The sequence below is a fragment of the Cricetulus griseus genome, unplaced genomic scaffold (assembly GCF_003668045.3).
Source record: "Cricetulus griseus strain 17A/GY unplaced genomic scaffold, alternate assembly CriGri-PICRH-1.0 unplaced_scaffold_246, whole genome shotgun sequence".
Taxonomy (NCBI): domain Eukaryota; kingdom Metazoa; phylum Chordata; class Mammalia; order Rodentia; family Cricetidae; genus Cricetulus; species Cricetulus griseus.
This window is the reverse complement of record NW_023276971.1, coordinates 21501-39318: the sequence shown is the minus strand read 5'-3', so window position 1 is coordinate 39318 and position 17818 is coordinate 21501. Positions and strand designations below refer to the sequence as shown.

Here is a 17818-nt window from a genome sequence, read left to right as displayed (position 1 = left end):
GTGTGTGTGTGTGTAGTTAACCATTAGTGTAAGGATTTGTATGCCTATAAAACAATATCTGACATTAACAACATGAGAACTTGGTCTCACTCAGACGCAATATCTGGGGCATCTCTTCATTACAGGTAGGAGGGATTTGAAATGCATTGCAAGGCCATTGTCACACACACTGAATTTAATAATTTAAATCTTTTCAAAATTTCAAGTGACTGAAAACTACCATAATAACACAGGCAGACAGTCGTGGACTGTTCATGACTGGGCAGGAAGATGAACAGCAGAGAGGAGGCACAAACAGAAGTTTTAAAGGAAGCAACCTGATGAGAACTGTGTCCATGGCTCCCTAGCAGCTGAGGGTTGAACAAGGTTCCAAAACTGTCAAGTTTTATAGAGCACAAATTGGAAGACAGACTATGAACCATGTGCAGAGAATACAGAAGGTTTGTTTCCTGTGCCCAGAATTATCTCTTCCTATAAGATGTCTTGTTCAATTGTTTCTAGAGGTATTTTGCATTATATTTTGTGGGAAACCAGCATCAATAGTCCCAGGCTTGCCTCACTAATGTTACAAATACAAGGAGTATTTATAGTTCTTGATCCTACTGAACCACCACACAATTCTAGGGTGTAATGAATGTGCCAGAACAGGGTATGTTCCTGGTGTGGTTTTGTACCTACTAGCCAATCACTCGAGCATTTTGTACTATTTTTATGACTATCTAAGAAACTCAGGATACAATGAGTTTGGTTTTCATTGCCAATTTATATGAAGTTTTAGATTATAATATACTTCATTTTCCTCTTCCTTTTTCTCCCTACATACCTTCATTTAGAGACTCCAGTTTTCTTTCCAATACATTGCTACTTTTTAAATTTATAAATATTTCTGTTTCTCTGTCTGTCTCTGTCTGTCTCTGTCTGTCTCTGTCTCTGTCTCTGTCTCTGTCTCTCTCTCTCTCTCTCTCTCTCTCTCTCTCTCTCTCTCTCTCTCTGTGTGTGTGTGTGTGTGTGTGTGTGCGTGTGTGTGTGTGTGTGTGATTTCTATATTTCTAAATAATGAAATTCGACCTCAGTCCATGTAATGCGTGTTCAGGATTTTATGTTATTGGACAACTTAGAGGTATACTCTTGTTTCTTGATGCAGAAGATGTGTTGTAGATGTATCAGGTCTGCATTTTGATCTGCTATGGTTTTCTGTAATAGTCTCCAAATTTTGTAAAGAGAAGTTTCCTTGATGAGTGGAGATAACAACACATATTTTTAAGTATGAAGACAAAGTAGTTAGAAATCATGCCAGTTAGTGGCAGTTGAATGTTTTCCTCCATAATCTATGATGTGAGAAACCTTGGGTATCTGACTAGTTTTCCAGCACCAGGCAGGATTCCCTTCATTTTGAGAAGGCTTTAAACGAAAGGGTCAATTCATACCATCTCCTAATATAAATATTCCTAACTTGGATTCCAATATCTTTTACAGAAACCTGTAAATACGTCTTTCAACATTAAGATGGAAAGAATTGAGAAATCCTGGCTTCCAGGGACTCAAGTGTTTTCCCTATTCATTAACCTGTACTACAGTCTATGCAACTGTGGAAGTGAAACTCATAGGCCCTCGCTGTGTGAAGCTAACTTTTATTTATTTTTGTCATCATCAGTCTATATAAACTAACTTTAATATTATCAATTACACAGTACAGCTTAAGAAGAAATCATCTTTAAAATAATGCACAGGTAAAAATGACCAGTAGAATGGGATGTTTCCACATGAGAACACACTGTATTACAGGCAGTGGGGATCTCCCGACACCCATTCACACCATGCCAGGTACCAGACAAAGATGGCAGCAGCAAAAATCAAAAGGAACAGCAAGGTTTTGTGTATCAGAGATCCACATCCCAGGTATTCACCTCCTGATCGCCTGACTCTTGAACTTGAATTGCCACCTGCTGCTCCTGTGACAGGGCCACCTGCAGACATGCAGAAGTCAAAGCTCAGCTCTGCCTTGAAGTTCAGCTTCTGGGTCACTCCCCATTTCTAGGGACAAATAGGTAAACTTGCACTACAGGAAAACTGAATTAGATGATAACACAAGAAATACACACATGTCTGGAAAAGACTTTTACATGTGATTAGCTGAGCACTGGAATTCAGGAATGTCACATGACTCCATACAGACAGGGAGTTATCAACCTCAGGAAGAAGATTTACAAAAATATATAGCTATGTAAGGAGATTTATGTACTTCAGGGATGAGGTCAACACAGTAGTGCTGACTTCATAGAAAATGAGCACTGCAAAGCAATGCCACTGCTCTCCTAATCCCAGATGTGGAGAAGGGAGTTGAAATGAACATGAAAATGAGTCTTTATAGAAAAAGGGATAATAGGAGATGATTTGAAAATGATATAATTTAATACCCTTTCCCCAACATTAACATTATGATCTGATTCCTCCAGCACATTAACAAATAATCCAGGACCTGCCATCTCCAGGCTCCACGACAGAGCTTGCTATCAAGCAGGAAGACATGCAAATGGGCCCTCTCTCTGCTCATGAAAAGCAGCCCAGCCCTGACCTTACAGCTCAGGCAGAGGAGCTCAGCTGTGGATCCCAAGACATCACTCAGGGATCAGCATGGAGTTGGGACTCAGCTGCATTTTCCTTGCTGCCCTTTTAAAAGGTAATTTATGGAGAGCAGTAGATGCTGACTGTGTGAGTGGACATTAATCTGAGGGACAATGGACATGTGTGATGATTTCTTGACCAGGATTTTTTTGTGTTTTCAGGTGTCCAGTGTGAGGTGCAGTTGGTGGAGTCTGGGGGTGGCCTGGTCAAGCCTGGAGGGTCCCTGAAACTCTCCTGTGTAGCCTCTGGATTCACCTTCAGTGACTACTGGATGTACTGGTTCCACCAGGCTCCCAGCAAGGGACTGGAGTGGGTTGGAGAAATTAAATATGATGGTAGTACCACAAACTATGCACCATCCGTGAAGGGCCGGTTCACCATCTCCAGAGACAATGCCAAGAACACTCTGTACCTGCAAATGAACAGTGTGAAGTCTGAGGACACCGCCACTTATTACTGTGTTAGACACAGTGAGTGATCTCAGTGTGAACCCAGACAAAAACCTCACTGTGAGGCCGCTTTCAGTCACCAGGGGGCGCACAGCACACACAGAACACACCATCCCAGCAGAGCATAAAGACACAACTGTGTACATTTACCAGCAGCTTAGGATCCTTTCATCCTACAGTTCCCAGAAAGCCTCTGTAAATATTTGTGCTCTGGGTGACTATTGTCCTCACTACATCTCCTGTGTTTCTGTTGTTATATAAGAATAGGAGGCAGAGTCTCAGATGAACAAAATGCAAAGTGACAGCTATGAGGGTAAAAACATCTCCATTATATCACTGATGTCACAGCAGGAAGTTCTTTGTTGTTCCGGGTCTTTTGTTTAAATAGTATTAAAGCAAATCCTCTGTCAGATTTCTTAATAGAGAAGCATTTATATTTAAGGGAAAATCAAGAGGAAAGTGGACCCAGATACTGAACCACAAGACTCAAACCTCCCCTCCTCTCCCTGCTGACTGTAAACATCAGGTTCACATCTGACATCCTCTTTTTTGTGGCTAATTTAATTTTTAATGACTTCTCTCTCTGTTCATCATGGAATTTGTACAAACTTAATCCTTTGGTAAAGTCTATGTCTGTGTGGAAATGGCGTGTTCAGCATGAGTTATTGTCTTCCACAAGAGTCCTAAGTGGAATTGCATCACCAGGAAAGTATTGAACATATGTGTCTCATCACATGATAATCTTCATGAGAAGCTAGATCTGCTCACCTAGAAAATCTCTCACACACAATTGGCCATTTTATCTAAATCTAACAGTGATCATGTTGGGTGTATGGGTGACACCTGAGTAGAGACAGAGACAGCTCATTTCTCTAAGAGCCACCAAAATTCCAGCTTTGTTCTCTGAGTTGATCCCCGCAGTGTACAAAAGGTGAAGAATGTCTGTCTTACCTATTTTTTATTGCTTTGATAAAACAACCTGATAAATACAGCTTACAAAGTAATCATTTAATTGCTGTTACAGTTTCCAAACATTAGTATCCAAGATATGCAAACCAAAGGCATGGTGACAGGAGCAGCAGCTGAGGGCTAACAACTTGATCCTCAAGCAGGCAGCAGAGAGGCACACTGAAAATACCATGTAACTGTAGAACCTCAATGCCTTTTACCATGCACTCACATTCTCCAACAAGACAACACCTGCTATTACTGCCCAAAGAGTTGCTCTAACTGAGAACCAAGTATTCAAAACAGGAGCCACTGGGGGACCTTGTAATTCAAACTAACACCGCCCCAGTCACTGAAAGGAATGCAGAATTGAAATTTAGTAACATACAAGGAACATGGAGGTTAGTGGAGAGAGCCGCAGTCCTGTCAGGGAGAGCAAGAAATGACAGATTCCATTGGCTGAGTCTGGAAGGTTGGACAGACCTAGTCCTGTCCATGAAAAGTGGTTTATGCCAGATGAGATTTCCACATTGTATAGTAGAAAACTCCACAAGACTCTACTTAATGAAAACTGAAGGTGCTATTTTATGATGAGGTCATATCTCAGGGACAGGAATGACTCTGCAGTTGTGAGCAGAGCTCAGACAGCTGCCCCAATATTCTGCTTCACACACTGCTGTGTTTAAGAAGAACAAAATTAAATCCACAACCTGACTACCTCTAGAGAGAGAGAGCCTTTGGCATGCTCATTCCTAAATGGGATGTCTTTGTCACAACCCTCCCGCCAGTGCTCAGGAACCTATGAAGAAGAGTGGGTGGAATGATTGCAAGAACCACAAGGTATGGGCAGCATCAAGGAAACCGTTTCTAGGACACAATACAACAGATGCACATGTGAACTCACAGAGACTGTGAACAAGACATGGAGAAGCTCAAGCTTGTGGTGATTTCTTGGTTGGACAAATAAAGCTTGTCTGAAGATCAGAGGATGGAGCTTGCCACTAGTTAACCAGAGGTCTGGAGGACTGACAGGACAGACAGGAAGTGAGATGGCTGGTCAGGGGGAAGAGGTGAGATTTGGGTGGGGAAGGGATATAAACTGGAACAAAGGAAATTGCTCTCTTTTCTGCTGGGAATCTAAGGAGGTAAAGGTGGCTTTGACTTGTTCCTTCTTCTCTCTGATTTCTCAGCATTTTCCTCCATATCTGACTCCAGATTTTTACTCTTCAGACCAAGTAAGAATGCCATTCAAGCCAGACAAAATACAACCATGGAGCATTGGCAGTAGACACTAAGTCCCAACTTAGCAATGAAGCCACTCACAATTGACAAAGGCTGGGAGGAAGTCAGTTTTCCACAGCAGAGAGACCCAGGTTACATGAACCACACTTCACAGAAGTATTAGGAGAACAAAACAAGGACTTTGATTTTTTCTATATTTGTGATTTTTCTTTCTGTTTTTTTTAAAATGAGAGGAAACACCTATAACTGGGAACGTAAGGAGGTGGTTAAAAAATCTGTGAGAAATTAGGTGTGAAGCTGAAAATTTAGATTAAATTAAATTTAAAAATAAGAAAAGCATTGTGTAAACACCATCATGATGGATGCAGTAATTATGTTCTTGGGTCCTATTCATGTACAATTATGAGTAGATTAGACATCAATGATGAATTTGTACAAGAGGCAGAGCAGTGCAGGCAAGACTTAATCAGGGAGCTAGAAATACTGAATTCTACCTCAGAGGACACGGCCACCTCCAATGGCTGTGACTCAGGGTCCCCACTTAAAGACACTGGCACAGGGGAGAGCCTGTGGTCACTCATTGCTCCAATAAAGAGAGATAAGTGAGAGAAGCTACCCAAAGCCATGGTGCTTGCATATTTGGAGGAAGAGGTGCTGGAACACACCTGTGACCCCCTTACTCACTGGAACCTGAAGAGGTCATCCTGGCCTGGGCTGTCTACCTTAGCAGTCCGATGTCTGGGCTTCCCCCCAAGTACAGTTCCTGCAGAAAAGCTCTTCAGTACATCCATGGAGGCTGGCAGCTTTGGGCAGCCCAGGCTTGTAATGGAGCATTTTGAAAAGCTCATCTTTTAAAAAGTGAATCCCCCCTTGATATGCTTTCAGTATTGAACTCGTGATGGAGCCACCAGGCTGGAAATGCTATTCACAGCGCTACCTGTGGTGCCAGGGCTGATTTTGCATGGCAGGGCCTTGTAGGACACCAGACCAGATGTCTGGGCCACCTGCCAGCTCTCACTGTAACATCCACATTTTCCTTACCCCTTCCTCCCTCAGGCCAGGTGTCAAGGTGCATTTCCAGAAGCCCACTAGAAACAGTCTCGGCAATTTTGAAATAGGATGATCAGGTTTAATTCCTAACTATAAAGGGTTTTTTTGGCTGTTTCTTTAGGGGATAGAAATTTGTTTTCCTAGAGTGGAGGGAAGATATAAACAACTTTATTAAGTAGGGTTTTTATTCAGTCGTGTGAAAACCATAAATCAGGTGCTGTGTTTTAATTAAATGTTATTTTAATTGCAACAAAACAGCTATTGTGGCTGTCAGATGAAACCTGTAAATAGGAGGTGAATGTTAACGAATCCTGACTGAACAGTTCTTAACCACAGGCTCCAAAGTATGTCTAAGAGAGAATATTCCTGAAGCTGTTCACTGTAACAGAAACAAAACAGAACTTAGGCATATCACGGAGTGTCAGTTACGTGGTTATTTGGTCACAAGAACTTTCCCATGTCAGGTGTTTGCATTCTGGTTTTACAGGGTCATTTAACTCAGAGATATCCCAGTTATCATGAATTCCTTGAAATTGGATCCAAGTTTTAAAGTCATGCTTAGGATTTCACCAGTGCATGAGACACGTTTACAGCAGATGGCCTGTGGATCAAATCTCCATGCCTCTGATTTATTTTGTGTCTTTCTGTCTTTTCATTCTCCATGTGTCTCAGGCCAGGCAGTGTTTGTCTTCATGACCCTGGATTATCTCACTTGCTGTAACTCACTCAGGTCCATTCAGTTTCACACACAGGACAGAGTTTTCCTCATCTCAAGACCACATCACAGTATTCTCACAGATTCTCTTTGTCATCCTTTCTTTGTCAATGACTTCTTCCTCAAATACTGTGATCAATTCAACTTATTCATTGTATTGTATCTTTGATCATTTTATGCATCTATGACATATTTTGATGATAGTGATCAGCCAATCCTCCCATTAACTCCTGAATTCCCACACCCCACAAACCACTCTCAGCTTCATAGTGAAGTCCTTTTCTTATCTTGACTCCTGGGAATGACCCTGCAATAGATGCAGATGTTGGTGTAGACCTCTCATGAACACACGTTCCTGTCTCTCATCTGTAGCCTATTGGTTGACTGGGAGAATTTATGGTGAAGCTGTGTTTTGTTTGGTGAAGAGTGCACACCAGTCTCACCACACTCATGTACAGACAAACCAATGAAATGCCTTCTGTGTGAATCAGCCCTAGTTATCTCTTGTTTATGACAAGTTACACTAAGATATCTGATGGGCATAACCATGTGCATTTAATCTATGAATCTATGAATAATAATTAAAAACTGGAAATTCTTTACATATATCTGGATATACAGTAACATTATTTGGAAAATGCCTATCAAGTATTCTTTGCTATTTAATTGATTTTTCTTTTCTTGTGACTGACTTTAATGTTTATGTGTATATGGGCTCATGATCATATTTCTGCTGTGTGAATATTTTCAAACTTCCAATGTAAAGTGGTCATCCATGAAATCATGTATATGCAACATTGAACAATCTGAGCAGGTTGTATTTTATATTTACATATAAATGTGTGTGTGTGTGTGTGTGTGTGTGTGTCTGTGTGTGTGTGTGTGTGTGCGTGTGTGTAACAGCTAATAGGGAAGGGAAAGCTGGGAGTTTGAAAGTGAGAGTTTGGGGAGGCATGGAGTATGTGTGTATGTCTTTATTTTTCTTTTTTGATTTATTTAATGGTGTATCCTACCATATCTCTTAATTAGTTTAATAGTTCTATTTCTTCTCTAAGTTTGACTATATATCTATATCTATATCTATATCTATATCTGTCTCTCTCTCTCTCTCTCTCTCTATATATATATATATATATATATATATATTATATATACATATATACATATATATATATATAATCATGCCTTCTGGAATGATGAATAGATTTCAATTTTCTAATTTGGATGACTTTTGCATATTTTTGTGATTGATGATCTGGCTAGTATGAACTACTGTCTTTCCTGTCTTGACTAAGCTGGTTCAAATTAGGACAATCTTCTTGTGCTTATATAAGGACTGGCCATTCAACTCCACAATATTTCTTTATCACTCTAGAGAGCAAACAAATAGGCAAATGAAAAGTATTTATAGAAGAAACTCACAAGAAACACGCCTGTGGAGTTCTGAAAAAGGAAAACATTAAAATCCAAATTACTCCATCACCAGTGGTTACTGGTGGACCTGGATCAGGCAGTTCCCAGGGAAGAAGCTAGAGTGGATGGGGGGCATAAGATATGATGGTGGTGGCACTGACTACAACCCATCCCTCAAGAGCCGCATCTCCATCACCAGAGACACAGCCAAGAACCAGTTCTTCCTGCAGCTGAACTCTGTGACCACTGAGGACACAGCCACATATTACTGTGCAAGAGTCACAGTGAGAGGACTTCAGCATGAGCCCAGACACAAACCTCTCTTCAAAGGAGCTCTGGGCCTGCAGTGGGAGCTCAAATCTAACCATGCCCAGGAACTCTAAGATTTCAGAAAAGGGAAAGTAAAACACTTGGTTTCCCGTGAATTTGCTTCTCACTCTCTAAGCACAGAGAAGACCGGGAGGGTCTTTTCTCTCTCTGTGGCTGAAGTGCTGTGTTTTTGTAAAGTCACATTGTTTTTGTTCCTCACTGTGTCTCTCAAGACAGGGTACACAGTAATGTTTCTTTTCGTTTTGGTTGTGCATTTACCATCTGACCCATCTCTCTGGTCTTAGGAACATATTTTATAAACATGAGCATCTTTTTTAAAGGTGAGATGAACTTGACATTGCAGTAGTTTTCCCATTAAAAAATTAATTCTGTGTTTGATTCTCCATTCCTTCCACCCTCAGATACATCTGCTTGTCATAGAAATTCCTAGATTGCTGACAGGAAACAGTTGGTGCTATGTCTAAGGAATGTGCCTCAGATTGTTGGGATACACACACCACTGCAGCTGTATTAGCCATAGTGTAGAGTAGTGCAGGGAACTCCTGAGGTGAACTGTTCATGGCTGAGGTACAAATACTGATGGGAACGTGTTACTCCCACACAAAGTTGGGATGTCCTCATGTCATATAAGTGTGTCCATGAGTTTCCAAACAAACAAGCTATTTCAGCTTCATTTAAGAAGATGTGGTTTCCCTTGGTGTTCAATAAATATCCCAGGGACCCTCTGTGACATCTTATTCTGTGACAGTTACTATTTGCTTATTTTGTAGTAAGTATATCATTGTGTCCACATGCAGCAACTAAGATATCCATTTGCCACTTGCTATTAGATTAAATAAACATAAATAAAGCTTTCCATGTTTTTCCAACAAAGGTCTGTAATATTAAGAAATCACAGGGATACTTAAATAATCTGAACAACTTGGTATTTATTTCCCATCATGAGGAGTGGAATTGAGAAATTCAATGAATGAATGTGATTAACTCACATAGATGGGAAACAGGATGTCTACTGCTTCCAATGTGTTAATGCTCTACAAGGAGAATAGTTAACATTTTCACACAGTGCACGTTGGAAATTTGCATCCTTGTAAAGATTAATTTAAACCCAATAGCTCATGTAATTGTTCCCTTGCAGGAGTTTCTTATACTCTTGTCTTGTGGGAAATGTGAGTGACCTCTATACACATGCCAGGTGATGTCATCCACAGGGGCTGTCAACCCTTTAGTGGCTACAGAGTTCCTCATCACAGTTTTCTGCTTTTCCTGGTGTGTACTGTTAACTTTATCTGCTCACTCTGGTAGATGTCTCTCTGGCTACTGAAGGTAGGAAAGCTGGAGTGTTTACCTGTGAGTTACAGAAGATCAAAGGGAGAAATGATGGTTGATGTTGGCTCACGGTTAAGGATCACGGTTTCAAGAATCTGGAAAATCAAAAGACAATCTACTTTTCCAGGTCTGAGACTCCTCTGGATTCTATTATAGTGACCTCAGCTGTGTGTCAAGAATTTTTGCTGAACAAACAGACTATAGAATATGGGATTACTGGGGCTGGAGAGATGGCTCAGAGGTTAAGAGCACTAGCAGCTCTTAGAGGTCATGAGTTCAATTCCCATGATGGCTCACAACCATTTGTAATGGCATCTTGTGCTCTCTTCTGGTGTACAGGCAAAACATGCATATAGAACACTGTAAACATAATAAGCAAATAAAATTTTAAAAAAGAATATGGGATTACTGACATCAAGACAAGCAGAACTCATTGAATATCACAGTGTGAAGTTGAAAACCAACTGTTTGTTCTCTAACAACAGGGTGAGGTCAGGCCATATGGCTGCCCGTGACATATGATCACCACAGTGAACTTGCAGTTTAGGCACATTCTGGACACCAGGATTCTGTGGATTAACTTGTCAATATCTCCCAGGTATTCTGAAGAAAATACATACATACATGAGCAACATTTATTGAATGTGAGATGATCCATTTCTGCTTTGCTTAGGGCAAATAATTCTTCAACAACCATGTGAGTCCAGTTGATAGAAACCTTGTAAGCACCAGTTCTTATTCACCCAGGCAGGGTCTCTTGGTTATGGTGACTGAGAACTGAATTTTAACAAGACCTAATTGGAGGAAGCACAGCAAGGCTGAAGCTGTGACAAGTTTATTGTGGGAATCAAACTTCTTATACTGTCACCAGAAACAGACTATGAAGGCAAGTGCTAGGATCATTACAGTGGTACTTTCCAGAATACAGTGATGATACAATTCTAAAGGTATAAAATATTAAGGTCTAAGACCAATTGTCCTGTCAGTCTTCTGTATGTTTCATGGAATTCTAGGGAAGATAGAGAAACAGAGGTGGCCTGAATGATTTACTGCCTGAGGGAGGGGCTTGTCTTGCCATGAACTGAAGAGCACACAGTGTCCCAGGAGCAACCAACTTTACCCTGAAATCCTATGCAATGTGCATCTCAAGGCAACTGGACTGGACCAACTACATGATTCCCTGCAAAATATTAAAAGTCAAGTAAAAACACATTGACCATTTCTCCTAGGTGGAGTTATATGCCATGCAGTAATTCTTTGTAGTGACTCTGTAGACCAGTGTGGAGTGTGGAGAAATCCCCAATGGCCACCAGGGAAGACCATGGCATTAATGGGAATAATGACAACACAGGGGCACTGAAAATGAGTCTCTGGCATATACATTTATTATCTACAGTAAAACAAGGGATTCTTTTTCTCCTCATCTGAGCTGTGTGAGCACTGGAGTAGCATGAGTGTGTTATTGCTCAAGAGAGACACTTCAACTTCAGAGTAAGTCATGACACACCAACCTGCATTGGAGCTCAGGACCAGCAGGGGACGCAAATGAGCCAAGAATCAACAGCACAGACATGAGATGAGGAGTGAGGGACCCCATATCCTCTGTGGTCTCACTTCTTACATTCTATTAGCTGAACACCTGCTGCAGATGAAATGTGTGATCTCCAGTTTCCAAACACTAACAATTACCTGCTAATTGTTGAACAGATTTTATTTCACCATTTAGTTTATTAAGATTTAATTTTTTTGATTTTTGACAAATGTATCATTTAATATAATTGATTCTCATCAGTTTCCATGCTTAACTCATCTCTGATTTTCCCATGATGCAACACCATGACACTTCTTTCTCTCTATAAAAAGTAAACTACTGGACAAAAAGGAACAGGATTCAAAACAAAATAAAAAACACCAGGGACACACACCTGCAACCTACTGGAAAATCAAATATTAACTGCTTGTACATGAAAGGAAACATTACAATTTCATCTAATTTAGCATTTTTTGAAATTTTCATTGACAGTAGTAGTGATGAGCAGAACTGTCAATCAATTTAATCAGGAAAAGGAACTAGTATTTGCTTGGGATACTATTTCTAAATTAAGTGCTTAGACGTTGATATTATATCCTCAGGGTCTGCACAGGTCTCTCTGCAATTCAAGAGTTAAGCTAATAGTATCTATTTATATTCTCACAGGTCCCACAAATTTGTGAATTGTAACAGGACATGTCTCTATATTACTTAAGTAGGCATGCACTCTTGTCCATTGCAACCTATGATAGCCATCAACATCCCATGTCCTGGAGTATGAAATCCAACTTTATAGATATTAGTTATACAACAGAAATTATGAAATATAAAGATAAAAACATTCATCATCCTGTTTGAGGGGATGAGTGTTCTTCCATAATGACAAGAGGTGAACTGACAGACCTCAGGACATCATATCAATCCTGACGAGTGACAAATGAGAAGGCATGAACCACAAGATTCCCAGGTCTTTCTATCCTGCAACATTAGGTGCATCTAATTCATGACCTGATATGAGGGGAAAACATTCATGAATAGCCTGTGTTTATGTAGGATGTATGTTTGCTTAATAATGTAGCTACTCTTCAGACATTTAAAGACATATTCACACATATTCCTACATAGTGCTATTGGATTGTCTCATTTGGGGAGCATATTCCAAATCCATCCTTCTTGCATGAAAATGATCAGTTTCTGAAAAGCTTGAATAACACATGACCTGACCAAGAACAAGGGTCATTGATGATAGTATAGGGACAACTTAAAATCTGTCATTGAAACCTTCGGTCAGCATGTCCAGACAATCAACAGTCATTTCTCCATGAAGTTATGCTCTGTGTGCATTGAATTGGCAGGGATGGGTTACTGCTCAAGGGAGAAGCTGCAAATTCAGTGTAGGCCATGACAAACCAACCTGCAGGGAGCTCAGGACCATCAGGGGACACAATGGAGTCAATAATCCCCAGCAGAGAGCTGAGGTTGGTGTGGAGGGCACTCTGTATCCTCTGTGGTTTCCTTTCTAGAGTATACTAGCTGACCTGCACCTGTTGTTGTTGACATGTGACGTTTCCATGGACAAATACAGTAACGGTTCTTCGTTAAACTTTTAGTAGGTTTATATTTTCTTGTTTATTTTACTCAGTTTGCATTTACATTTACAATTTTTGACAACTTTTGTGCAATGTATTCTGACCATGGATTCCCCTGCCCCTATTCCTCCAACATCTTTCATGTATCCTCTCCTACCCAACTCTCCACCTTGTCTGTCTCTATCAAGGAATAAAACAAACAGACAAAAATATTTGAGGGAAGGGATTAACACCAAGCAAAAAATAAAACAGCAAATACCATTATACACAAGTACACACAAAATCCAAAAACACAACACTGTAACCATGATTCACAGGCAGAAATAGTGAAACAAAAATGCACAAAGTGATATGAATGAAAACATTTTAAAAATACCATTGAGTGCATTTTGTTTTGTCAGAACCCATGAAGTAGCTGAGCTGGGTAAAGGTGTCTCCTGGCAAACTTAGTAACATCAGTTTGATTGCTTAGACACACATGAGAGGATGCAAGAACTGAATTCCATACATTTTCCTCTGAGGATCACACATAAACCTTGGTGCATGTCTCTACTGTTCATACCACTGAAAATAGTATAACAATTTTTAAAACTGTTACATGGATGGAGGGAAATTCCTGGGGACCCAAACCTACCTGAGAATATATTGGCATTAATGACTAATGGGAAAATATTTTCAATTATATTTGGAATTTTTCTGTAGGTTTCTGTTGTGCTAGGGAAAGACTCCCCCTCTGTGTATATACCTAAAATCTATTGGACTCCACTTGTAAATAGTTAATGAAATAAAAGAGGTCATAAACAGGGACAGAGACTTATTGGAAAGCCCCAAGTGGAACCAGTGTGGCATAATGGGTATAGATATGATCATACTATATGTTATACATGCATTAAAATTTAAAATTTCAAAATTTTCCCATAGTCTCTACCCTTCATTATCTTTCCCCTCCTATTTTACCCTTATTCTAATAGACAATTTCACTTAAAATTCTTTATGTATTCCCTGTGACACATTGGAGCCACTGCCTCAGGCCTGGAATCTGTGGAGATCTCAGGTCCTGATGTTACTTCCTCATCATGTGCAGAGATCCCAGAACAGGATGCTTTATATCCTCAGACAGGATTAGGACTGGGACCTCAGCATCTTGCTGCCTAACCTAGGTGTCCTCTACCTTCTTCTCCAGCAAGACTAGGTCCTCATCAAAGAAGTACCCTTCGCATGAATATGCAAATTACCCGAGTCTATTATGGCAAATACAAGGACATCCAGAACTCAGCACAGCATAAGATCAGTGTCCTCTCCATAGTTACAGAAGACACAGGTCCTCACCATGGGATGGAGCTGGACCATTCTCTTTCTTGTGTCAGTAACTACAGGTAAGGAGCATTCCAGTTGCAAACTTGAAGAAGGAACAGAGACTGAGGAGACAAAGATATACACTCTTCCTTTCTCTCCACAGGTGTCCACTCACAGGTCCAGCTGCAGCAGTCTGGGGCTGAGCTGGTGAAGCCTGGAGCCTCAGTGAAGTTGTCTTGCAAGGCTTCAGGTGACACCTTCACTGACTCTGATATAAGCTGAGTGATGCAGAAGCCTGGAAAGGGCCTGGAGTGGATTGGTGCTATTAATCCTAAAAATGGTGGTACTGACTACAATCAGAAGTTCCAGGGCAAGGCCACACTGACTGCAGACACATCCTCCAGCACAGCCTACATGGAGCTCAGCAGCCTGACATCTGAGGACTCTTCTGTCTATTACTGTTGGGCACACAGTGTTGCAAGCACATCCTGAGTGTGTCAGAAACCCTGGAGGAGCAGGAAGCTTCCCTGGGACTGAGAAGACAGAGAAAATCAGCCTGGAGACTTGTTCAGAACTAACCATTACAAGTGTCCATTTGTCACTTCACAGACTAACTGGGTGTTTGTCTAATTTTCAAAAGGACTATTGGAATAAGGCGATGCTGATTCAGGATACCCTTAAAGTTCACCATACATTCATCAGCTGCTGACCAGTGACCTCGTCCATTGTCTTGACTCCTTTTTTAACAAAGAAAAATAGGAAAAACTGTAGCACAGTATTTCCAGGGCAAGACCACACTGAATAGAGACAAATCCTCCAGCACAGCCTACATGGAGCTCAGCAGCCTGACATCTGAGGACTCTGCTGTCTATTACTGTGCAAGAGACACAGTGTTGTAACTACAAACTGAGTGTGTCAGAAACCCTGGAGGTGGAGGAGGAGGAAGAGGAGGAGGAGGAGAGGCAGGAGGAGGAGGAAGCTGCCCCAAGAAAGAGATGACAGAGAAGATCAGTTTGGTGACTTGCTCAGAAACAATCATTCTAGTGTTCCTTTGTCTGACTCCTCCTCAAATATCTATATTGCTTTATTCAGCGTTGGAAAGGAAATCTAAGTAAAATGTGGTGGTACTTAGGATGCCTCTGGAGTACACCATAACCTGAGAAATCATGGCCAGTGACAGCCTCCATTGACACAGATCTTCTTTAATAAAACAATAAAAGGGAAAGCTGCGATGACAAATTATGATGAAAATATATCTGGATTTTGAGTGATGGGAAGATTTGCAGCAAGAGCTGAGAATAAAGTATAACACACATTTGACCTGTCAATTCCAAGTCACTAACATCTGGGCAAATAAAACCACTTTAGTAGTCTTAAGTCTTAAGTGACTTCAAGGTATTTAGTGGCAATGTTGTCCAGCAGAAGTTCCCACATCGTAGAATGAAAGACACATTTGTATCAGAATGCACTGCCTTGCAAGAATGATTCCTATAAATTGGACAAATGTATTATTAAATTACTTTTCACAGATCTCATTTATCAACTGGATGTATGTGCAAGCTATTTAAGGCAGGTTCTGAGATTATACCTTATTCTCTGCTGTCACATTTATTGCCTTCCCTGTCCAAGTACCCAGCTCTACAGTACCAAGTCTTTATTGAACACAGATCTACATTGCTACATCATCAACTCTTACCGTGCACTGGATAACATCTCCTCATCCAAATGCTATAGAGTATTTGGTTTTCAACAAATTGATAACAACCAGCATGGAGACCAAGATTACTTAGTAGTCTCAAGTGTCTGATGGAGTGTTATCCCATATCTCATAACATTAATTTTGCATGTGTCTGTAGTGCACCCCGCATGACAAGTATGAATTCCATATCCTTAACATGGGCGGAATCTATGCTGAATTCACTGTGGCAGTCATGAATCCTCTTGGTCAATAATCAGTTAGAGATTATGCAAACCCATGCTGAATCTAAAATACTGCTTGACACAGCAATGACTGTGTAAAACACTCTTCTCTCTTCCTCCAACTGGGTAACGGGGATGGACCAGAAGGGAGAAATCCTTCCTTTCCTGGCCCCCAACTGAATGGGATTCTCTTATGTATTGGGAAGGCATCTGTTAGTGGCTGTACAAACTTGTCTTTAAGGCTTATCTTCTGTCTGCTGGAGGAGGCATTTTGATGTACCCAAAGACCTCATACTGAAAAGTCACCCACTGTGTGCAGCCACATTGGAATCAGCGTGGCTGTTCCACAGGAGGCTGGGAATAGATCTATCTCACCAACCAACTTCATCACTCTTGGCTATACACACAGAGGGCTCTACATCCTAATGGAGATACATGCTCAGCCATGATCATTGCTGTTCAATTAATAATAGCCAGAATTATAAACATTCTAGATGTCTGTCAGTAGAAAACTGATGAAGAAAATATATTACAATTGCTATAAGCCCTTATCCGTACAATCATGGCACACCTACAGGACAGGTTGACACAATAGTGACCAAAAGCTTGAGAAATGAACCAACCAATCTCAGATTAGATGTAAGTTTCACCCCATGTGATAGAACCAATCCCAACACTCTGTTGGTCAGAACCTAATATTAGACAGGTGAGTCCTAGGGTAAAGCAAATATTCCTGTTGTCCTAAAGGGATTAGTGGTAAAATGAAACAAGTGAATTCTCCTATATTTATAGATCTGTGTCTTGCTCAGTCTTTATCAGAGAGCCTCCTGCAAAAGTCTGAAATACAGGGACTAACAGGAGAATGTGCAGAAAGTGGGAGACCTTGAAGCATTCAATGTGATGTCTCCTTCAAATCTGTCCCCACAGAGCTCAGGAGGGAGCCCTGCAAAAGAGGATGCTCACAGAAGATAAATTCCAGAGGGAAAGGAGGACACCAAGGAGACAAACATTCCAGACACAACAGCATTGATGCAGATATTAGCACACTAAGACTCTGTAGACGCCTCACAGAGCCCTCACAAGTCTAAACTTGATGGAGTCACAATGCTGAAAGAAGAAGTGGACAGAAGCCATTACCCTATTACAGAAGCTATCTCCAATTGACAACTTGCTCACAAAGACAATGTATTTTTCAGATGGCATTCACTAGGTACATGAAATACTCTGAAGGAAATTCCCTTGCCTAGAATTAGATAGCTGGCAGAAAATGAACTCAATGATGTTTTTGGATATTCTTTGTCTCATAATGCTTTGTCAAGACATTTTTTACCTCATACAGGATTTTTCTATATATAATTTGGATTCTATTTTTGTGTTTTAT

The 17818-nt window shown here is 40.6% G+C and overlaps 1 gene segment (V, D, J or C); it reads left to right on the top strand.

Moving 5' to 3' along the window:
• The first annotated feature begins 2634 nt into the window (after positions 1 to 2634).
• Positions 2635 to 14799, top strand: LOC113838954. The segment is given in 4 exon segments: positions 2635 to 2680; positions 2787 to 3095; positions 14405 to 14587; positions 14681 to 14799. Coding segments are annotated over 4 exon segments (657 nt in total).
• Positions 14800 to 17818: the final 3019 nt, after the last annotated feature.